This window comes from Silurus meridionalis, chromosome 5, assembly GCF_014805685.1.
Source record: "Silurus meridionalis isolate SWU-2019-XX chromosome 5, ASM1480568v1, whole genome shotgun sequence".
Lineage (NCBI taxonomy): Eukaryota > Metazoa > Chordata > Actinopteri > Siluriformes > Siluridae > Silurus > Silurus meridionalis.
In genome coordinates this window covers 7,031,265-7,055,745 of record NC_060888.1, presented here as the reverse complement: position 1 = coordinate 7,055,745, position 24,481 = coordinate 7,031,265, and the positions used below count along the sequence as shown (strand labels likewise).

The 24,481-nt window shown below is 38.6% G+C and overlaps 2 protein-coding genes across 6 annotated transcripts in view; one reads left to right on the top strand and one right to left on the bottom strand.

Annotated features, from left to right (window-relative positions):
- Positions 1 to 6,013: 6,013 nt before the first annotated feature.
- rtn4rl2b (reticulon 4 receptor-like 2b) lies at positions 6,014 to 9,201 on the top strand. The gene is made up of 3 exons (XM_046848809.1): positions 6,014 to 6,188; positions 6,918 to 7,144; positions 7,265 to 9,201. Exons 1-3 carry the CDS (start codon positions 6,131 to 6,133, stop codon positions 8,363 to 8,365), a joined length of 1,386 nt encoding a protein of 461 aa, XP_046704765.1. The 5' UTR covers positions 6,014 to 6,130; the 3' UTR covers positions 8,366 to 9,201.
- A 4,556-nt stretch (positions 9,202 to 13,757) lies between these two features.
- Positions 13,758 to 24,481, bottom strand: part of jakmip1 (janus kinase and microtubule interacting protein 1) — a 28,127-nt gene continuing 17,403 nt past the window's right edge. For 4 of the 5 annotated variants that reach the window (XM_046850017.1, XM_046850020.1, XM_046850019.1 and 1 more), the window contains exons 11-21: positions 23,724 to 23,807; positions 22,967 to 23,029; positions 22,777 to 22,875; positions 18,239 to 18,370; positions 17,953 to 18,006; positions 17,798 to 17,863; positions 16,246 to 16,314; positions 16,013 to 16,090; positions 15,719 to 15,922; positions 14,440 to 14,505; positions 13,758 to 14,237 (exon numbers count right to left, since the gene is read on the bottom strand). In XM_046850017.1, coding sequence (XP_046705973.1) covers positions 14,187 to 14,237; positions 14,440 to 14,505; positions 15,719 to 15,922; positions 16,013 to 16,090; positions 16,246 to 16,314; positions 17,798 to 17,863; positions 17,953 to 18,006; positions 18,239 to 18,370; positions 22,777 to 22,875; positions 22,967 to 23,029; positions 23,724 to 23,807 — 966 coding nt within the window. In that variant the 3' untranslated portion in view covers positions 13,758 to 14,186. The remainder of the gene's footprint in view (positions 14,238 to 14,439; positions 14,506 to 15,718; positions 15,923 to 16,012; positions 16,091 to 16,245; positions 16,315 to 17,797; positions 17,864 to 17,952; positions 18,007 to 18,238; positions 18,371 to 22,776; positions 22,876 to 22,966; positions 23,030 to 23,723; positions 23,808 to 24,481) is intronic. The other variant, XM_046850021.1, reaches the window with a different exon arrangement.

The window sequence follows — 24,481 nt, the reverse complement described above, 5'->3', positions numbered from 1 at the left end:
AGGCTTAAAAAAAAGGGAAAAATATACATTGGTGTACAAATGCAAAAGCTTTAACTGAAAACCACAAAATTGACTAAAAAATATAATTGTTTACTGCTGCTGTTATTTCCTGTTTCATAATTCTTTATTTACACATTTTAATCTCCACACATAGATTTCACTCAGTTTTGTCAGCTAGCTAGCTATGAGACAACCAGGAAGTTTATGTTAGCAGAAGATATTGCTATTGCTATTGCTATGTTTAACAAAAAGTTAGTTAGCTAGCTAATATTGAGTTACCCTGCATATAATGACATAATAGCTGAATAATTCCACTAATTCTTCACCTTAATATGTTCACATAATACAGTAAAGTAAAATTTCAGTGACTGAAACACTAGAATTGCTAGCTATTAATCAAAGACAATGCTGGGGTAACTGGGACTACATATAGGCTACAATATTGTATTTTAAATTTTGTAACAAGTGTATATTAGAACCCATACAGGAAGTACATGTTTGTACTGTTTAGGGCAAATCATTAGTTTGTGTTTTGATGGATACTTAGCTATCATGCACTTTAATAAATTCATAAATAATCTCGTTTCCTTTTGCTAAAACGTTATACGTTATTTTAATACATTTTTAGCAGTACAGTATTTCAAAAAAACAATGCTTCCCTGCGACCCAAATTCCATATGAACAGCTCAATCACCAGCAAAAGTTGCGTGGTTCACAACTTAAAGGGCATGCACATGTGTAAGCATGAACATCACATGTGCCAACACACAAACATACACAGCGAACTGCCCACACCCCATTCTGCCATCTGCTGCTCTATAATGAGTGTGTCAGTGTCCCGAGTGGTGAGGAGGAGTGTGGTCATCTGTCTGATCCCACTGCCTCATGTGTGCCAGTGTGCTTGTGTATGCTTGGGCCTAACTTACCCCGCGGGTGTGCGCCTTAGCCTGTGCTCCCCTGTAGTGTACTGAATCTTCAATGACTGAGCCAATGGCTTGACATGATTGTGTGAAATGAGGATATATGACGAAAGTTGAACCAGAAATGTACATGCGAGTATGTGTGCAAATTGGTGTACTGTTTACCCTCTGTATCTGTGTAAACGTGAGTGTACATATTGTATTTATGCGTACAGTATTTGTGTGTGTGTGTGTGTTCCCCAACAACCCTTCCCCCTGGCACCCTGTAGTGATTTTAATTTTCCAAAATGACTGGACTGCTAGGCTTACAGAACATTCTGTGTAGGTGTATTTACAGACATGCAACTGTGTTCTTGTGCAAGTCTGTGCATGTTTGCACAGATTTTAGCCCTCTGCAGTAACCAAAAGTTGAATATTTCAACTTGAAAGTTTTGACTTTGAGCATCTTCATTATAGAATATTATAAAGTGCCAGAACTTCCTTCAACTACAGTGCATCCGGAAAGTATTAATGGCACATCACTTTTTCCAAATTTGTTACAGTCTTATTCCAAAATGGATTAAATTCTTTTTCCTCAAAATTCTACAAACAATACCCCATAATTACAACAAAAAAGAAGTTTGTTTGTTTTAAAAAAACAAGAAAATCACGTACATAAGTATTCACAGCCTTTGCTATGACACTACCATGACATCTAAAATCCCACTAATCATCCTTGAGATATTTCTACAACTTGTTTGGTGTCCATCTGTGATAAATTCAGTTGATTGGACCTGATTTGGAAAGGCACACACACGCCTGTCTATATAAGGTCCAACAGTTGACAGTGAATTGTCAGAGCACAAAACCAAGCCATGAAGTTGAAGGAATTTTCTGTAGAACTGATTTGGGGAAGGGTACAGAAATATTTCTACAGCATTGAAGGTCTAAATGAGCAGGGTGGCCCCATCTCCGTAAATGGAACAAGTTTGGAACCATCAAAACTGTTCCTAGAGCCACCCGGCTAAACTGAGCGATCAGGGAAGAAGGGCCTTAGTCAGGGAGGTGGCCAAGAACCCGATGATCACTCTGAAAAAGATACAGCATTTCCCTGTGGAGAGAGGAGAACCTTTCAGAGGAACAACCATCTCTGCAGCACTCCTTTAATCAGGCTTGTATGGTAGAGTGGCCAGATGGAAGCCACTCCTCAGTAAAAGGCACATGATGCCTCGCCTGGAGTTTGCCTAAAGGCACATAAATGACTCTCACGCCATGAGAAACAAAGTGTCAATGTCTGGAGCATGCATCATGTCTGGAGTTACAGGCACCACTCATCATCTGGCCAATACCATCCCTACAGTAAAGCATGGTGGTGGCGGCATCATGCTGTGGGGATGTTTTTCAGTGACAGGAACTGGGAGACTAGTCAGGATCAAGGGAAAGATGAATGCAGCAATGTACAGAGACGTCCTTGATAAAAACTCGCTCTAGAGCTCTCTGGATCTCAGACTGGGGCGACGGTTCATCTTTCAACTCTAAGCACACAGCCAAGATGTGTACAATGAGTGGCTACAGGACAGTTCTGTGAATGCCCTTGAGTGGCCCAGCCAGAGCCCAGACATCTCTGGGGAGATCGAAAAATGGCTGTGCACCAATGCTTCCTATTTAACCTGATGGAGCTTGAGAGGTTCTGCAAAGAAGAATGGGAGAAACTGCCCAAAAATAGGTGTGCCGATCTTGTAGCATCATACTCAAAAAGACTTGAACTGTAATTGGTGTCAAAGATGCTTCAGCAAAGTATTGAGCAAAGGTTGTGAATACTTATATACATGTGAAAGTTTTTTATACATTTGCAAAGATTTCAAAGAAACTTCTTTCACATTGTCATTATGAGTTATTGTTTGTAGAAATTTGAGGGAAATTAACTGAATTCAATTTGGAATAAGGCTGTAACATGACAAATTGTGGAAAAAGTGAAGCGCTGTGAATACTTTCCTAATGCACTGTAGCACTAAAGGATGAAAACTCTTGGATGAAAATCAGACAGTGTAACTACCTATGGGACAGAGTTTAATTCCATAGCTACATAACCTTCTACCATCTTAAAAGTATACTGAAATTATATATCAGATTATGAATATGATTTGGTTTCTTTACATTTCTAACTATCGGGCTTGTAAATAGAATAGCCTTTATTTGTCACATATACATTACAGCATAGTAACCCAGCCATTATTGTTGCACAAGCCAGTGCACTCATAGTGCCAGTCCCAAGACCAGATAAATGGGGAGGGTTGCATTATGAAGGGAATTCAGTGTAAAACATGTGCCAAATCAAACATGTGGATCACGAATCAGAATTTCATTCCGGATCGGTCGAGGCCCGGGTTACCAACAACCACCACAAGTATTGTTAGCGAACAGGGTACCGATAGAAATTGGGCTACTGTTGGCCAAAGGAGGAGAAGGAGAGGAAGAAGACATCTACACAGACAGCAGGTAAGGGAGAAGTATAGCAGAGTGGTGGTTAGGGTTGGTACTTTAAATGATGGTACTATGACTGGCAAAATGATGGAGAGGAGAAAGGTAGATATGTTGTGTGTTTAGGAGACCAAATGGAAAGGGAGTAAGGCCAGGAACATTGGAGGGGGGTTTAAACTGTTCTATCATGGTGTGGATGGAAAGAGAAATGATGTAGGGGTGATTCTGAAGGGAGAGTACAGTAAGAGTGTAGTGGATGTGAAGAGAGTTATTGATTAAATGATGAACATGAAGCTGAAACTTGAAGTGGTGATAAAAAAAATGTCAGCAGTGCTTATGCTCCACAAGTGGGTTGTGAGATGGAGGAGAAGAAAAAAATCTGGAGTGAGTTAGATGAAGTGGTAGATGGTGTACCTAGGAATGAAAGATTGGTGATTGTTACAGACTTTAATGGGCATGTTTGTGAAGGAAACAGAGGTGATGAGGAAGTGAGATTTTTATTGGGAGTGATGAAAATGGACAGGATTAGAAACAAGTTAATAAGAGGGACACCGTATGTAGGACGTTTTGGGGACAAAGTGAAAGAGGCACGATTGAGATGGTTTGGACATGTGCAGAGGAGGCACAAGGGGTATATCGGTAGGAGAATGCTGAGGATGGAGCCGCCAGGAAGGAGGAAAAGAGGAAAGCCAAGGACGAGGTTTATGGTGAGGGAAGACATGCAGGTAGTTGGTTTGAAAGAGGCAGATGTAGAGGACAGGATGGTATGGAGACGGATGATCCACTGTGACAACCCCTAATGGGGCAGCCAAAAGAAGAAGACATTACAGAATAGTGAAATTATTGTCCTCACATATCCCACATTGTTTGGAAGCTGGGGTCAGGATGCAGGGTCAGCCATGATACAATGCTCCTGGAACACAGAGGGTTAAGGACCTTGCTCAAAGCCCCAAAAGAGGCAGCTTGGTGACACCCCTGACCTCTGATCAGTAACCCAGAGCCTTAACTACTGAGCTACCACTCCCCCATAAACCTTAATAAACAATGATAAACAATGATTTCACCATATCAGAAAAGTAATACAGCTGTAATACATGACTGTAAAAGATCAGTAATATATTAAAAACACTTTGAAGAACATGTTCATATGGTTTAAGACTGTGTTAAGTAAGGAATATAACTTGAAAGTGCTCTATATCCTTACAAAAATCTTAACTACAGCTAGTATAAATTACACATTTTAACTGTTTATTATTAGGTGTAGATTATGTGGCGAGCTATAAAAATAGAATTAGGATGTGCACATTAAAACAAACCTGTTATATACCATGCATCCAACATTAATGCCAAAGCCAGTTATAGAAAATGAATCAGCACCTTCTGATTCAACAATTTAACGGCACTGTGGCATAATTAGACCATAATTATTTCTTTTTTTAATCTCTCCAATGTCTCAGTTTCACCCTTAGTGAAATGATTACCCCCCCTGAAATGCTGTCTTTATTCATAGATCACAATGATGTGCATATTAGAATACATGTATATCAGTAGTATTAGTGTACACGTTTGTTACATGTACAAGCCTCATACATGAATAAGTAGTGGTCAATTGGTATAATTGGCTCACAAATATAGTAAAACATTTATCATATCATATCATGTTATTTGTGTGTGTGTGTGTGTGTGTGTGTGTGTGTGTGTGTGTGTGTGTGTGTGTGTGTGCAGATGGTTTGCATCTTGGGAACATTCAGAACGACCTCAGTCATGTTCAGGACAGAACAGGTCAGAACTGACTCAACAATAGCGGCCCACACTACATTATGCACACAATACACTACACACACGCACGCACACACACACACACACACACACACACACACACACACACACACCACTTCTCCAAATTAGATCAAATATTCTACACTTTTATTACACCTATGTCTTAATTTAGACAAGTCCTAATTTAAACATATTTAGACAAAAATATGACAATTGGTTTCCAATAAATGTGAACTCAAATGTAAAATATATTACCAGTACTACTTCTACTACTGCTTCTGCTAATAATAATAATAATAAAATAATAATAATAATAATAATAATAATAATAATAAAGTAAAACACTACAGTGAAGTAGAACTTCAAATGTTCATGCTAAAAAAAAAAAAAAAAAATGTAGCATCTATAATAAAATTCACTTCATTTACTTAAAAGTGGAAGAAAAACCAGAAATAACGTAAAAAACGATTGTAATAATTAATTAGTTTATTTATTATTATTATTATTATTATTATTATTATTATTATTATAGGGCATCATTTTTCTGTCTTCCGGTCCATTTTTTTGTCCTCACAATTGCTGGCTTTTTAGTTTGCTGAGCTATTTCCTTTTAAAATGCCTACGTCCTGACAACGTTTAATCTCGTGTCATTTTAATTGCACTCACGGGAGAGTGACGGCCCTTTGTGCCCGAAAACACGAGCAAGTTCTGTCTCCCTCGCACACACACACACACACACACACGGCGTGCAGCTTCCTCCTCTTTTTTCCGTCGCGCCCTCGCGCGCCTTACGTATGAGAGATCCCAGAGCCGCGCGCTCCCGCCCCCGCGCGCTCGCGCTATAAAGCGCACCCGTGCTGGTGTCGCTCCTCAGTCGCAGCGGCCCGAGCTCGAGATCCAGAGCTGACTAGAAGCAGAGATAGCAGGCTTTTCCCCCGCTCAGGCTAACTCGCTCACGGCTTTGGTTCAAGATGGTAACTCGTGGTGCCGCGCGGCGTCAACGCATCTCCAACGCGCTCAGTTTCAAGAGTAAGTACCGACTTGATTTTCCTATTCGTTCATGCATGTTAATGATAAGAATATGATAATGATTTGCATTGGATTTGTAGTTAATATTGGTGGTTAATGCGCTTTAAGTTCCTGTATTTGAAGACGCTTTAAAGTTTGCACCCGCATGAAATGAAAATAAATGACGCGTAAAAGTCCAATTAAAAAGTTACGCTTGGTAGGCACCTTTTGATTCGCATCACCGTCTTTTCAAATAAGTTCTTGACGGATTAGAAATCCGATCCACTTTCTTTGGAGTCTGACACTGTGCGTATTCCTATTCTTCTCATTTCTTTCTTAACACTGCGCGCCGTCGTGCGCATCGGACACTGTGTATTTGTCCGGCGGAGCGTGTGGCACCGGGGTCACGACCTACGCCATCGGAAAATTTTGCGCACGCATGATGAATGCGCGCGCCATGAAAAATTCACGGGCTGCGCTATTTCGGAGCACCACGTTATTGTTCGGTGTCACCGGAGCCCTACAGATGAAACTTTAATGCCCGCCGCTCCTTTTTCCGCGCATGTGACGCTAATCCCATGCTGTTTCACGCATGTTTAGACACATTTCAGGATACTTGGTTGGGGATCCTGTTGGGGAAACTAAAACTAAAAAGGGATCATCCTTAGGCAAGGATGGACAGGATGTGGACATGATGCAAAAGAAAGTGTTCGAATATGTCTCTAATCTTGTTGTCCCCTCTCTCTCTAGGCGGTCTGACTCTATGGCTTGTGCTATGGCTGTTGGCAAGTCACTGCGCCCCAGGGAAAGCGTGTCCAAGGCTGTGTGTGTGCTACCACATGCCTATGACCGTCAGCTGCCAGTCTCAGAACTTCTCCTCTGTCCCGGCAGGCGTGCCCTACGACTCGCAGCGTGTCTTCTTGCAGAACAATCGCATCACCGAGCTCAGGTCTGACTCCTTCGGCTTTGAAACACAGGCAAGTCAAACTCTTTTTTTCAGGATGTTAACGTAAATCTGTTGCTATGTCAGTGGAAATTGTATACTGCACATTTCCTTCCATTTTATTTCTTAACATTTTTTTTTATGTAACTTTCAGGTCCTTTGGCTGTATTCCAACAACATCTCTTGGATTGAGGCAGGTGCTTTCAGCAACCTGCGTGTGCTCGAAGAGCTGGATCTTGGGGACAACCCGTCGTTGCAACAGTTGGATGGGGGGGCATTCCGGGGTCTTGAGAGGCTTCAGAGTCTGCACATGCACAGGTGTGGCCTGACCGAGCTGCCTGCAGATGTGTTTAGCAAGCTTTACAGCCTGCAGTTCCTCTACCTGCAGGAGAACCAGCTGAACCACTTGCCTGATGGTGTGTTCTCTGACCTGGTCAATCTCACGCATCTGTTTCTGCATGGCAACCGCCTACGCACAGTCTCTGAGAACGCCTTCCGTGGCCTTGTCAACCTTGACCGGCTGCTGTTGCACGAAAACCGAATCCGACAGGTCCACCGCCGTGCCTTTCGTGATCTGGGCCGCCTGACCATCCTCTACCTGTTCAACAATGCCCTTCGTGAGCTGCCTGGTCAGACACTCAAGGACACCACTGGTTTGCAGTTCCTGCGCCTCAACGAGAACCCCTGGGCATGTGGCTGCGAGGCACGCTCTCTGTGGCAGTGGTTCCGTGATGCGCGTGTCTCGAGCTCTGAGCTGATCTGCACCTCACCTTCAGCACGCCAGGGCCAGGACCTGCGCTTCCTGCGTGAGCTCGATTTTGCCACCTGTCCACTTCCTGATCCTGGCTCTCTGACCGGCACCACCACCACCACCTTCAGCACCAAGACACGCTGGTGGTTCTCCAAGAACAAACCAGTCGCCTCAGCCAAGGGCGTTTACCAGAAGAATGCCGACCTTCCCAAAGCCTTCCCTTTCTCCTCAGTGAAGAATGCTCATTCTGCAGCAGTAGCAGCTGCAGCTGCTTCAGCATCTAAGTACGAGCTGACGCCGGAGGAGGCTGCCTTGCCGAAACTTGAGCCCGAAGAGTACTGGGCCAACTACGGCAATGAGGATGCAACCTCAGTCCGCTGCTTCGAGCTCGACTGCGACGACTCTCAGATGCTCCCTTCGTCTTCTTCCTCTGCCGCTCCTTCGTTTCTGTATCTCCTTTCTCTCTCTGTTCTGGCTCTCTCGCTTCACTTGCTGTTTGGCTGAACAGAGTGTGCTAATTTCCTCTCTTCTCTTCTTTTGCCTTTTTTCTGTATTCGGCCCCTGACGACTTAAAGGGGTCTGATGCTGACAGGCACACTACAGCAGCCACAAAGACCACAGAAATGGCAAAGATGGCACATGCATATACACACACACAAACACACACAGGTACAAGCTCACAGGCACACACAGATGCTCAAACACTTTACATATTTGGTGCTGCCTAGTGTCATTTATGAGGCAGAGTTTGAAACGTTGCCTGGACTGCAACTCTCAGGAGACCTTGCAGCTCTACACTGGGCACTCTGCAGTCAGTGACACAGAAACAGAGATACAAACAGCTAGATAGAATGTAAATGGTGGTACAGTGTGATGGGGGGGGTCAAAAATGCAGACTTTTCAGAGATGTGCTATAAAACTTTCATGAAAGTACATACACAGCTGTAAATATGCAATTCCATTGTGTCACACTAAATATCTTGTAAACAACCGGACCTAGAATGCTAGTCAAACAAGATTGTGCACGGTTTTCCTTCTTCTTGTCTGTCTGCTTGGTTTTACAATCCATAATCAGAAATATTGAAGGATGGATTTTGCACCCATGTGTCTTTATTCCTTTATGGATTTAGTAGTAATATCTGTCCTGCAGTGAGCTGAACATATAACATTGTAATCTGTGTGGTGAGGTTAGTTCTGACCTTTCACTGTGTTTTTTTATTGTTTAAAAGGATTGTACCTGAATTACAGTTAAAAGGAGGCATTCACTGTACACATTACTGTGCATCATCATATCACATTTGTGTTAAATAAATACCCGAATAAAGCTTTTTTTAAATAAACAAAACGTTTCTGTAGTATTTGCCATTTTGCTGTTCATCCCAATGAAATGAATAACACCTGCATTAAATATAGTATAAACAATTATAAACAATGCTATAATTAAGTTTCTTATTTGGATCTATATGATTTAGATGCATGCAATTAAATAATCAAAAGGGGAAAAAAAACAGTGATTTATTTATTTCTTGGCACCACCTGGGTCCAAGTTTCCCCTTAAAGTAAAAAATTCTGTGTAAAAAGATATCGAATTCTAATAAGTCTATCCCTTAGTAATGTCCCTACCCCTAAGATTTGATAAATATGAATACAATGTAAATCATATGCCATGGCCTTCAGCCACTTTACAGCTACCTAATTCATTATTTATGGAATTAAAAAAAAAAAAAATGTATTGGGCAAAGTTCTTTACCACCATCCTCAAAATACCATTGAAGAGAATCTTTTTGAAAGAATAGTGTTAATTTTTTCATATAGCCCCCAGAGACTTGAATGATGTATGCCGAGGTGAAATAAAGTGATTGTCGCTTGATACTAAGACTTTAAATACCTCCTTATTTAGATACTACTCATAATCCTTCTGTTAATCCCTTCAAATCTCTTGAAAGCAGCAATGTGTGCATGTTTGTATGCGTGTGACTGATTTGGCATGTGTGTGTGTGAGTGTGTGTGTTGCAGTTGGCAAATGATAACAAAACTTGAGTCAGTAATTGAGAGTCATATATGTTCACACATTTCTTAATGAACACGCCTCCACAACACTCACACATACACGTTAGCATTTATAAATACCAGCCGGAAATGTTTCCTTCAGACATATAAGTGCTCTGCATCTCTCTCTCTCTCTCTCTCTCTCTCTCTCTCTCTCTCTCTCTATCTCTATCTCTCTCTCTCTTATTCTCGCTCTCTGCTGTTCTTCCCTCCTACACTTCTGCATCACTTCTGTTTCATCTTTCATGTTTTTTTTTTGCATGTTTGTTCTCTGCTGCCAAGGACAAAGATGAAGTTTATTCTGTTTTTCTCTAACATATAATCATCTTTTCAAGTTCATGTCTGCTCTCTCTCTCTCTCTCTCTCTCTCTCTCCATCTTTCTATCTCTGGCACTGACTTTCCTTCTAGCCACAGATGGTAATGTTTGGCTATGTTGGAGTGATAGTGACGTTCATGTTTATTCATGAAAGCTCTTTGGAGATAAATGTAATATAAGTGTGTGTGTGTGTGTGTGTGTGTGTGTGTGTGTGTGTGTGTGTGTGTGTGTGTGTGTGTGTGTGTGAGAAAGACAAAACTACATTCAGTGAGACTACATTGGGTGAATTTTACCCAACAAAACTGGGTTTTAATGGAGGTGATCACATCAGTTGCTAAAAAAAGGAGCATGAACTCAGACTTGAGAGAACTTTTAAGTCTGAGATACTGTACATAGGAGGATCAAAATATTTGCAGCAACATATTCAGAATTAAGTTGTCACCATGTTAGCAATATTTGATATCCCAGGGGTTCAATGCAGGGGTCCCCAAACTACTCTACATTCAGAACCGCCCTCTGAACAATGCCAGAGACATGTTTTGATATAGATGTTACTCATATTATATTTGTATTTAACAATAAAGTTTGGCTTTCAAAATATAATGTCCCTTAGTTATTAACATGGCCTAATTGTTTGTTAAATTAACCCAGCAACCGACAGAATGGCACTTTCAACATAACATAAATGTAAATGTTATAGTTTCAATAGCAATGAATTAAAAGAATATCATTATGATAGTAATAATGTTATTTTTATAGTCTAGAAAAGTAAGCTTGAAAAGTAATGCTTATTTTGCTTTAGGATGCAGAACAAAATTAACTAGAAGTAATCTCGCATTAGGAGGCATAATAAATACATTTAAAATCATAATAAAATCTTCAAAATAATACTGGTAGTGACTCTGGCCCACGTAATCTTCTGTTACAGACTGAGCCAGCACCCCATTAAAGAAAGGAAAAAATAATGCCCCTTGCAATAATGCAATGCAATAATACAATGCTAGAACTGTAATTACATTTAAATGAAAGTGGGAGTGTTTTTTTGTCAGGATTTTGACATATATTTTGGGAATAAAGAAAAAATGCTGGAAGACAATAAAGCTCAAACCAATTTAAATATAACTATACTCCTGATCTACATTACAATTCTACATTAGCTTCTTCTATAATTAATTCAAATTCGGTCTCAACCATTAGCACTGTGTAACTTCCTGGCAAGATTTGTTTCTAATATGACTAATCTGGGGAAGTAGCTTATTGGTTTTTAAAACATTTTAAAATTCAGAAAACTGATGTTTATAATTGACAATAATAGACAATTTATAACATCTGAATACGTTAATTTTACAATTATGTTTTTGGGGCTGGTTACATAAAAAAACGAAATAAATCTGGGATGCACTGGGGGGTTAAAAAAAAAAGGAAAGGTGTTTAGGTTGGGAATACTGGAGCAGCTGATAGACAAATGAAAATGTCTTTACTTATTTAAACCTAAGTATGTAAGTGGAGACTGCAAATTAAGCAATTAAACAAAATATGAAGATATTAAGGAGTTCAGATGGAAAAGATATTGGTTCACATAGATTTCCTTCATTTGATAGACACTGTACATTAGTCTCATAGCGCCAGTGCAAAATCAAGTCAGTGTGGAGTAAGATATGGAGTAACATTTCATTTGTTGAACAATTTATTTGTTGAAAACTTTTCTGTAAGTGCTCTGCTCATTTCTCATCTCTCATACACATGGAAAGTTGGCCGTGCTCTCATTATCATGCAGTATATCAGCCAATCAGGGTCGTGTGACAGGGTTTGTGTGTGGCATGGCCTCTTCGCCTCGGCAGCTTGTTGGTACTGTTGTGTGAGAAGACGCCTACTTAACTGAGGACTGGTTGTGACTAAACTGGCACAAAATCCACGTAGCTAAATAAAGACATGAAATCGGGAGAACAGAAAAGAACGGCTTAAGACTTAGTGATAAATTATGCATGCAAGAATCTGAGGTGATTATTAGGATTTGGCATAGTCTGTGATGGGGTCTGCACTCCGTACCAAGCTTCTGATTGTAGATGAGAATACACATGACAGATGGCAGCTGCAATGTGTTGCTCTTTACATGCATTTCACATGGATTTCTGTGGTATTTTGGTAACTTCTTATGTTAATTCATTTTTCTATTCACAAAACCTATTTTTGCATTGTAGCCTTGGTGGAATTGCTTCTTGGTTTGTTTAGCTAACAATTTACATTAATTCATAGCATCTTTAATATCTTTATCTCTTTTTGTCGCTCTCTGCTGTCTTTGTTTAATCACGTGGATTAAAAGAAATTCAGCCATTCTGCCTATCATTCTATTTCTGTCTGTATTGTTTGTTCAGACTGTGCCTGAGATTACATTTCTGGCTCAAAATCATTCGTTCCCTAAATGCTCACTCATATGTTTACTCACTCATTCATTCCATCACTTGTCTTACTATTCTGAACATGCAGCTAATTATTGCAATACCTACACCTCAAACCAACCCAGGCCTTAACCTTAATAACTGTATTTTTTTTTCTGAAAATAAAAACTTCCTTAACGATTCCTCTTGGGTACTAAACAAATGTCCCTACAAGGTCATAACTGTCAGATATTCCAATCCATGGACATTTGGTCTCCACCAGCTATAAAAACATGCCCACTTCCACTCTCTGTGTGTGTTGATGAGTAAGAGCACATTCAGAGGTCTCACTCCCACTGGTGTTTCTCTCCTTTCTTGGCTGCTCTACAACTGCATCTTACACTCCTAAACAGAACTCACCGTTTTAAGGGTTTCTTTAGTTGTTGTTCTCTTTCTTAAAAATAAAAAACAACACTTTTTTGTCTAAACGTTTTCTTGTACTATAGCAATTATATCATCTTGTTTCAGAATATCCCTGAACATTCAGCCTGTATGAATGAAAAAAATTATCATGTTGTCTTCTACACTCTAGTGGTGGCAGTGCTAAACTAGGACACTACACTTTGAGTTCAGAAGAATAGTTCAGTATTTTATATACTTACTCACTGTATATAGATGATTACTACAAACAATCATTTCATAATTTCCCCCTTTACTAGGAAAAAAAGATTTATGTACCATTGTGAGCTTAATGGCTAAGGCTTTGGACCTGAAGGTCATTAGTTCAAATCCCAGTCACACCAAGAGTGGCAGCTTGGTGGTACTGGGGCTTGACCCCATGACCTGTTCAGTTACCCAGAGTCTTAACCACTGAGCTTCCACTTCACTACTAACAAAAATTAACTAACTAACTAAATGAAAAATTAAAGACTAATAAACTTAATTTTGCATTCACAAAAGATGGAATTTAGTTAAAAAGTGTCAAATGTTCACATCAAAATGGGGAAAATTCTTTACAGGTACTTTTTACAACCACAGTAAACAGAAAAGTATTGAAACATAACTCTGAATAACTCCAAAACTCTTGGCAGGTATCAGAAAGTAGAGTGTATTTTACCAATGGGCTTGTGATGAAATAAATGACAGGCAACATAAAGAAAATACAACTTTATTTATTGAAACTAAAAGCAGATATTTAGACAAGTGTTGATGTGTGTATTAATACCTTTAACAAAGATTTGAGTTAAAATTATATTACTTTATATCTTTTGATTTTTACTTGAGAGAGACTGAGAGGAGCAGCTTTACCTGGATGTGTTTTGTTGTTGTTTTCACTATTGTTGTTCTCATTGTTGATTCATTGGAAATGCATAAAAATATTAAAAAGATCATACAATAACTGAGGAATGTTTGACCAGAGTTCAGTGGGCAAAACAGGAGTTCATTACTTCCATTCAGATACTGCACCCGTGTGTGTGTGCTTGTGTGTGTGTGTGTGTGTGTGTGTGTGTGTGTGTGTGTGTGTGTCTGTGTCTGTGTAAAAAAGAATAAGTATGTGTGTGGGTTTGTGTATTTGTGTGTTTAAGGCCAGAGAATAAACGCTAGAGAGAAAAACAGGAACAGGAATAAAAACTGTAAATCATAATGAACATAAAAATTTGAACGGGAGAGAGGGGGAAAAAAGGAGAAGTACATTTTTAGAGAAACACGAACACTTTTCAGGAACTGTCATACACAAATTCTATAAGTGATCATAATGAATCTAATTTCCATAACTGTTCTTAATACTAGAAACATCTGAATACAAGTAGAATATTACTGCATCCATACACACCTTCTCTTCAATCTCTTTGATTTGTCGTCTCTGCATATCTATCTTGTCCTCCAAGTCTCTGATCCTCTGTGGGACAGAGAAAGGAAATACATATAAATAATTATTAAAAGGAGAGCACAGCTAATCTATTCAAACACATTCAGAAGGTCCACAAATGAGCATCTTAGTACTTTTAAAAAAAATATCTTTTAATTTTATTAATTAACTTTTTAATTCATTAATTATTTTACATGCAAACAGAAAGGGTGTATTGAAGGATTTCCATTTGGGGAGATTTTAACTTCACTACATTTTAAAGTCAAATATTTTACACTTTACTCAACTACATTTTGCGAAATCAGTCGTTCTTTATTTATAAGTGGATAAAATCTTAACCTATCAAGCACGCAGTAAGCCACCAATCAGCGTAAAGCGCATGCTCTGTTTTGAACTTGTATTGATTGCCACTTGGTGGTATCTACTTATTACCAACATACAGTTCAGTGTTAGATTAACAGCATGCAGAACATTTTAGGATTAATAATACAAATGAACCTTAAACCAAAAATTCCTGCTCTCAGATACTGTTATTTAATTCGGTTCCAAAGGAAATTGTCTTATATCATTCTATTAATCGATTGGTGGCTAAGAGTAATTTTAGCTCCTTTTCATATAAATTGAGTTGATTAAGCAAGAGTCTTGTGACAAAAATGATAATAGGAACATTATAGCCATCATAAATCATGTACATTGGATATTAATTACATTTGAAGGCAAATACTTTAGTATTTTTACTCAAGTGAAAGTTTAAAGGGAGCACTTTTACTGGAGTAATATTTTACCTACTGTATCTCTACGTCAACTCAAATACATGGTTTGTGTACTTCGCCACCACTGCTGGTGACATAATGTAACCTTTGGCTTTTAACTGACAAAAGGCTCATCATGGAAATGAAAAGGAAGGAGGGATGAAAATATGACTGCATGCTTGCTTATGTGATATTGTTTAAGTGACAGCAAGACAAAATGGTTATTTTAAAAACATTATTGTGGTGATGATCCATACAAGGATCTATTGAAGTTTACAGTATGTACTACAGCTCACTGAGTCATAGAGTAGATGCTGAAATTATTTCAGAACAATGTATTATACATTTTTAATAAGACAGGTAACTGTTTTAACGTTGTGGCTATTTCTCTATGTAGAACCATATATACATACAGTATGTGTTGCTGGGAAACAGATGGCCTAAACTTGCAATCTAGCCTATAATTTTGGTAAGCATACATATACACAAACCTGTTGTGCAGACTGGAGGAGCTCCATGCGCTGCTGTAAGATTAGCGTGTCAGCATGGCGGCTCTGTCTGAGGATTTGCCTCCTCACCGCCTCCATAGACTCTGCCAGCTCCTCCCTTTGCCTCTCGCTCAAACTCTCACCCAGTCGGCCATGTGGATCCTGCTGCAGCACAGCATAGAGTGTTGCCTCCAGCTCTTGCACCCTCTAAATTACAGACATCATCAACATTAGCTTTAGACAAACTTTGTTTCACGTATTATTGTTTGACCAATTTTCCAAAAAGAAAGAACTTACCAAATTAGAGTGGTCCAAAGCCTGTTTTCTGTAGTCTAGCTCCTCTTCTAAAAAGCCCTTCTGCTTACTAAACAGCTCCTGTCAGGACATCAGGAGATGAAGTATGTAAGATAAACGCAATGTCTTACTTTATATCCACAGAGCTGTTCTTATTATTAAATGTGAGGAGACAGTAAGGTTCAGTCATGTTACACCACATCAGCACACTGGCACTTTTCTAAAGAGGACCCCACCTTTTCGTTTTCAAGATCAATCATCTTCTGTGTAAGTGCTGCCTCGGTGCTGTCTATCTGTTTCAGCCACTACAGAAAGATATACAAGGAGAGAGAGAGAGAGAGAGAGAGAGAGAGAGAGAGAGAGAGAGAGAAAGATGTGTAGGCAGTAATGGTATTGAACCATAGAAATCATAATCCATCATAAAACACTAATACTATTTTTAACCCTCATGTTCTTTTTCATTTTTTAGCAATTGCTTCTTTGGCTCGAGCCGTCTCTTTAGATTTTCCAGCACCACGTGGGTAAAAGTTATTTAAAAAAAATAAGGTGTGTGTGTGTGTGTGTGTGTGTGTGTGTGTGTGTGTGTGTGTGTGTGTGTGTGTGTATACGTGTGTGTTTGTGTCTGCGTGTGTGTGTATGTGTATATATAAAATTTAGTTTTTCTGCAATATAATTATTTATCTCAACTTCAAAAATTGAACAATGTCAAAATGGTTTTTACTTCGGCTACTTTTAGTCTTTAATTACCATCTGTAATTATCCTGCTTTACGATAAATAAATGCAAAGTGCCATTTTCTCAGTGATGATTTTCCCAGCATGAATAGAGATCTGTCGAGATCATCATGACGACATGATAATGAGACATACAGTTTAATCCATTAATGTTTAGGGGCAATAATGTTGTTTATCCATCAGTAGATTGTCTTGTAATTGTGGGCTGTCTTTCAATGCAATTGGAATGAAACAAAATAAATATTCCCCTTTTTACTTTTGGTGTTAATAAGAGCTGAAAATACTTGAACCTGAACTGATACATGTTGGGAAAATATATTTTAGGCTAGTAAAGTCTGTAGTTTTATCAAACTAAACACAGTATAAAATGTCAATGTGAAAGGCTTTGCTCAGCTAAGACCTTTGCGGTAGAAATAAGCGATGGATGTTATGTGACAAAATGTGTTTGGTTAGTGTTTCAATTATTTTGAAATAACTATCATATTAGGCACAAAAAACCATTTCTTAATTAATTTCTTAACAAATGTCTTAATACTATTTACAGTTTTTTTCTATTGGAAAAAATGACATTGGAAAAGTATGGTACAGATACTGGAAACCTGAGAGTTTCAGAGTGTAAATTACAAGTTTAAGTGTGTTTTAAATGGTTGTTGTCCCTGATGAACTTAGAATAACCTCTGAACCGTGTGAACCCAGCTATTGCACCTTTTCACACTGCTGCTCTTGCAATGTAATAGAGAAGCTCAGCATGGTTGAAAGAGCACATGAATTATTAACAGTGCAGGCATGAAGGCCATTCATTCCCTACCCAGAGATCAGAGATGGCTCTAAACGTGTCATTAAAAATAACAAAAATGAATTAAAAAAGAAAAACTCTGATTTCTATTTCACATTGGTTACAAAATATAAATGGATTTTTTTAAAAAGCCCTGAGATTTATATGGGTCACTAAACAACTAAATGTTTGGTAGGTAATTAGTCAGAAATTAGTTAAAATAATAGCACAGGGCAAGAGGTTGCAGATAGAGGGTGCCACAGTATTAGTGGTGTGATACCTTCTCACAGCGAGACAGCACGGTGCTCGCCTGGATCACAGTGACTTGCTCCTCATTCCGCAAGTTCTGAGAGAAACAGAGGAAATGTTGAAATGATGAAGAACTTAAGTACCGTAGTGTAAATGAACCTGGACACAACTGACAAACTGTCTTACCCCATTGTCACCCAGGATGTCCAATTTTTTCATCAGTTCAGGTATAATGACATCCTAAAAGTGTAGTAAAAAAACAAGAAGGTCATTCAAGGTCATGTCAGAGTTACCTTTGCATGTCATAGGAAACTGTTCATGGCTTGTTGTTATACTGTGCATAATTTGTTACTATTTACAGTAGCCTATATATAGTAACAGATTATACTACTTACAATAGGTAACTGCGAGGGTGTCACCTCACGACATATAACACATCTGTATCATTATAGCAGCTGCGCTTGCAGTGTACCTGCATGTGTATGCAGCTGAATGTAGGTGTTTGCACCTTGATACCCTCCCGCTGGCAGTGAAGCTGCATGCTGCTGCTGTTTTCCATGGCAGAGATGTGCAAGTTATAGGCAGGAGAGCGACGCTCCCTCTCCTAGTGGTAAAAGACAAAACTGGTCTAGAGATGATGGACATTTACGCTTTAATTTCCTAGTCTGGATACACATATCATTACAGTGTATATTAGTATAAACCCATTATTTCTCTTTTTAAACTTAGAATTCATTTATTAATATATAATTTACTAACGTATAAAAAAGTAATAGAGACGAATATAATATGGTATGTGATAGTGTATGAAACAATAATTTTGTTTACTGATGTTTTTAATATGATTCAGTCTCCTATAAACTATTATAAACACACACAATATTGCTAAAAATTTGTGAAGAATTTGGAATTTTTGAGAATCGCATTCCACATTTACTTCCAATTTGCTCTTATAATTCGCTTCACTCTTTTGAGAAGATGTTCCACTAGATTTTCAAGGGTTACTTGTTGACATTTGTGGTCAGCAGTCAAAGGGGTGTTAGTAAAGTCAGGTACTGATGTAGGTGAGGTGAGGAGGACTGGGGTGCACTCAGTGTTCCAATTAATCCCAAAGATGTTCAGTAAGGTTGAGATCAGCGCTCTATAGCAGGCCACTCAAGGTCCTTTCCAAACCATGTAAATCAGATCTTCATGGAGCTCACTTGGTGCACAGGGGCACTGCTATGCTGGAAAGGTTTGGGTTTGTTCAAGTAAACAAAAAAATGAATTATACCACATACAACGAATTATACCACATCCAACTATGCAATTGTGTGCCTCCAACTTGTGGTAACAGTTTGGAGAAGAACCACATATGGCAAAGAAATGTCACGTGTCCCAATACTTTTGTCCATGTAGTGTAATTAATCTTAAATCCAATTGGTTAAAATGTGCTGATTAATTTTTTACAAATAAATCACAGCTATATGTAACTTTTGTTAGCTGTAATTCAAATTTTGTGTTTATATTGATCTTTTTATTCCAAGACGTTATCAACAGGCTATTCTATAATAGCTGAATCATTGTGACTTATGCTTTAACTTTCTTTCGGCTTCTCCCGTTAGGGGTCGCCACAGCGGATCCTCCGCACGTTTTATGCTGGATGCCCTTCCTAACGCAACCCTCCCCAATTTATCCGGGCATGGGACCGGCACTGAGAGCACATGTTTTATGCTGGATGCCCTTCCTAACGCAACCCTCCTTAATTTATCCGGGCATGGGACCGGCACTGAGAGTTGCTGGGGTTGGTTCCCTGACCAGGGATCAAACCCGGGTCGTAGCGGTGAGAGCGTTGCATCTTAACCACTTAAAATGTGTAATTTCAATATGGTGAAGATTTTTGCATATTTGGAAAAAGTCTCCAGTATCAGTATCAAAGTAACGAATCAGAGTTGCCAACATTGGAAAGTTCTAAAATCGTATTAAATTCAAATGAGAAAAATATGAACTAGAGCGAGAGAAATGCTTTACATACATGTAACTGTAAATTGCCGAAGTATGTCATTTTTTAATAATAGTGGTATAACAGGAATGAAATACAATAATAAGAATATAACAGCACACTCTGGTGTGTCTTATCCTTTTAGGTATCAGTGAGAGCAAAATCTACATACACTACATGTACAAAAGTATTGGGACACCTGACTGGAGGCACAAAATTGTATAGGATGTCTTTGAATGCTGTAGGATTAAATTTTATATTCACTTGAGCGAGCAGACCCAAACATATTCCAGAACGGCAATGTCTGTGTGCACAAAGTGAGCTTCATGATGATATGGTTACATGGATTGGAATGGAAGATCTGTTATTGAGTGATCTGCTATAGAGCTCTGACCTCCATATCAAACACCTTTGGGAAGATTTTGAACGCTGACTTAAGCTCAAGCCTCCTCACCCTACATCAGTACCTGACTTTACTAACAGCCTTGTGACTGAATGATCACGAATCTCCACCAACACGGCTTCAAAATCTAGTGGAACATCTTTCCATATACACATACAAATCTTATGGCCAGGTATGTATGTTTTTGGATTGATCTACAATGTTCTACATACTTGTTATCATTTGTTATTGCCATTTTGGGCATGCTGTGTAAATGATGCTATAACCCTTATATATAAATAAATACATAAAAAAATAATATGTATCTAGGTAATTGGTTTATCATAATAATGAAAAAATCATGGTAAGTAAGGAAGTAATAATTATAGTGATAAACCTTTTTTTTTCTAGACACACTTAGACACAATTATTTGAGCTCTCATACACACAAACATACACTGCCCACCCAAAAAAAATAAAAAATCACCACCTGGTTTTAACTAAGCAAATAGGTAAAAGCTTTCCATTGAATAATTACTGCATGGATGATAATGTTTCAGCTGGCAACAAGATATTTAACCCCAACTGATGCAGTGAGTAGCTTCTCATTTCAACCATGTCATGACAACCATGTCGGAAAACACATCCTGTGGTCATGGAAAATCTGTTTCAGATTGGTCAAATTATTGGTGTGCATCAAGCAAAGAAAACATCTGAGATTACTGAAACTACTGAAATTGGGTTGAGAATTGTCCAACACATTATTAAAAACTGGAAGGATAATAGAGAACCATAATCTTCGAGGAAGAAATGTGGTCGGAAAAAAAATCTTGAATGATCGTGATCGGCAATCGCTTAAACCTTTGGTAAAATCAGATTGTAAACGAACAACAGTAGAACTCACAGCTATGATTAATAGTAAAATTATGTGCATTTCCACATGAACACCGTGAAAGGAACTCAAGGGATTGGGAATAAACAGCTGTGTAGCCTTAAGAAAACCACTTATCAGTGAGGCGATTCGGGAAAAAAGCTTTTATTTGCTAGGGAGCATAAAGAGTGAACTCTAGAGAAATGGAAGGTGGTCATGTGGTCTGATGAGTCCAGATTTTCCCTGTTCCAGAGTGATGGGCACATCAGGGTAAGAAGAGAGGCGGACAAATGATGCACCCATCATGACTTGTGCCTACCGTACAAGCCTGTGGGGGCAGTGCTATGATTTGTTGCTGCAATGTGCCAAAAGAATAAGGTCAGTTGACTACCTGAATATAAGGACCAGGTTATTCATTCAAGGGACTTTTTCCCCTAAAAGCTCATACTCAGTAATGGGGGCTATCAATTGTAATATTTTCTAATCATCTCTTGCAATTGTGAACAATCTGGAATATAAAAACTGCTCTTAGACTGCACAGATAATCAGCATGTATGTTACTATCTACTAAAATTAATCCACTCACATATACTATAGAACCGAAGGGTTGCCTTAAACTATAGAGCCAAAAGTATAAAGATCATCACAGTTATTTATGTGCTTTGTCCAAATTTTAGTCCCAAAATCTAATCTATAATAAATAGACATTCATTATCACCCAGATTAGGATGGGTTCTCCTTTAAGTCTGGTTCCACTGGTTTTATGACAATGTCAGTTAAAAGCAGTATACAAATAAAATCTAATTGAATTAAATGATTTCACTAAACAGCCCAATTATGTTCCAGTAAATACATTGTCTCCATGCACAAAAAAGTCAATGAAGATATAATTTGCCAAGGAGGAAGGAAAAGAATTTGAGTTGCCTGCATAGAATAAACTTTTGTGATAAAGTGGAACGTCGACTGCGCACCAGACATCAGCTTCTGACCAACTGAATGCTCTTATAGCTGAGCACAAATCCCCAAAAACAGGAATTCCAAAACCAAGTAGAGGCTTTTAAATCAGCAAAGCAGCAAATTACTGCTTATGGTCTTGTAATGTGACATACAATAATCACATTTGGGTGTGATGTTTCACATATAGTATCTTTGACCTTATAATTTGTGCTCACTACTTTGGTCAAATCAAAACTGTATACAATTTCATAGAATCTGGCATACTTACGTGAAAATATGCGTGAATATGATATTCTATTGTATTATGCTATTAGTATAATACAAAATGGAATACTGACACATGCCTAACTTAGAAATGAAAATCTGATTCTTACAAATGATGTATTTTTATAGAATAAAATAAAAGTATGTGTGACTCCGAAATGATTATGTCTAAAAAAATATATGAAAATCTTGATCAGAAGACAGACAAATGCGTGCACACGAGCACAAATCCACACAACACAACCACTCATGCATACAGGACACAGAAATAACATGCGGGAAGTGGAGTCAAAAAATGGTAAGGAGCTCGATTCAAATCAGTTTTATTCCACTTTCTATTCAACTGAAGAAAACAATAAATGTACATCATTTGAACGGAATAACAAAATGAAAGAGAGGAATGTTTAACGTAAAAAAAGGATGCAGTGCAAATGTGTGTGAGGGCATTGTTTGTGCACATATGCGTTTATGGCCATCTACATGTTTGGCTCATGCAGACAGAAGTGGGGTTCGGACACCCCGGGTTGTTGCCGTGGGAACATGGGATTCTCTTACTTCCAGTTCGAGTATGCGGAACTCCAGCAGCTCATTTTGGTCTTGTGTGTCCCTCACCTCGGAGCGCAACTGCAACTCGGATTGCTTCAGTAACTCTATCTATTTCACACAAACGCACACAAACATACAATAGACACACGGTTTCTCTGAATGCGTAGCGAAGGAATGCGCATGTCAGAAGAGGAAATACCTTTTCTCTTAGTTCCTGATTAATCCTAATGAGATTCTGCTTCTCTTCCACCCACTTTGAGTCCTGCATTACACACACAAATGCACACTATGCATCTAAAATCAAAATATCATGGATTCAATTTTCACAAAACTTATATACAACCAATACAGACATAGATAAACGTATCGCAAATTAAATATGCCCTAAAGGTAGTGCAGTAGCCACAGTTTATTATGAAGCGTGCAAAAAAACTATTAGCATGTTATAAAAAGAATAATAGCTAAAGAAAAGAAAGAAATGCAACTGAATCAATCAGAAAGCATGCACTGTATTATGTATTAAAGAGATGGCTCGGGAATCATACATGTACAAAAGTAGGTCAGTGTACTGACCACCCAGACATCCCAACAAATCTGATTTAAAATACACTGTGGCGAAATGTGATGAATCAAACCAGAATCGTCCGGTGTTTTCAGTAATGATATTTTTATGATCTTTGCTTATCTGTAACAATTGACAGTAATACTTGCCATTATGGATTAGACTGAATAAATAATGATCAATAATCATTCTTTCTAGGCCTCAGTAATACGTTATACGTGCATTAGGACTGAGCTGCTGAGCACGTAACATTACACGATTTCGTGCCAGACTGTCTGCACATGGTGCCAGCATACAAATTTTGTTGCCATACAGACAAGCAGCAAAGCCAATGAGAACAGAGCAGGACGTCAGTTGCCAAGTGCCTCTTCTTCCCATTCACTTTGTCCTTTACCTGCCCCTTCTCTGCCAGGCTCCTCTCCAAGTCAGCATTCCTCGCCTGGCAGGAGTTCAGCTCCGCCTGCAGCTGCTCCCGCGTCTGACGGACAGAGCACATAGCCAATCAGAGAGCCAGCCTATGGCAGACTGAAGACACACAGCTTCATTTGGGTCTGTGTGCAATAGCTTAATTGTGTGGTGAAACTGGATGGTATGTAAAGGTGGTTTCTTTGGCAGCTCTATAAAATTCTTATTGTTAAAATGCATATAATGATGCGTATACCTATTACTCATACACAAAAGAAAAATCACTGAAAGACATATATTTAGTTCCTTTCATGATTTCTTCTATTAATTCCAGAATCTCAAGTAGATCAGGAGCCATTAATCAATATAATGACCAACTTCGCTCAGTATCTGACATACCTTTAAGATTAGTGCATTCATTTTACTTAAATATTACACAGAACTTACATGAGTAAGTATGTGTTATTTAAATATGCTACCAGCCACCTGATTTTAGTTTTTATTCAGGAACTGTAGCTGTGGTAGGCATTAAGCCCAACATTTTGCTGTCAACAAAGGAGCCATATTTGATCAAGAATGCAACCTCAATGCACTTCTGAGAACGGTGCTCCAGAATTATACTGAATAATACCTCTTTAAGCACAGAAAGCAGTCTGCTTATAAAAATTGTGCTTGCGAAAAAGAGGTTCTCAATGCATACAAAGCATTTGCACTTCCAGTCCACCATTTCAATGGCCATCTGGCTGT

What these genes read in the sequence shown, in the direction of transcription:
- rtn4rl2b (XM_046848809.1), top strand. Translation starts at nt 6,131, where the DNA reads ATGGTAACTCGTGGTGCCGCGCGGCGTCAACGCATCTCCAACGCGCTC. An exon ending in CAACGCGCTCAGTTTCAAGA is followed by an intron (nt 6,189 to 6,917) that starts GTAAGTACCGAC and finishes CTCTCTCTCTAG; the next exon opens with GCGGTCTGACTCTATGGCTT. An exon ending in CCTTCGGCTTTGAAACACAG is followed by an intron (nt 7,145 to 7,264) that starts GCAAGTCAAACT and finishes TGTAACTTTCAG; the next exon opens with GTCCTTTGGCTGTATTCCAA.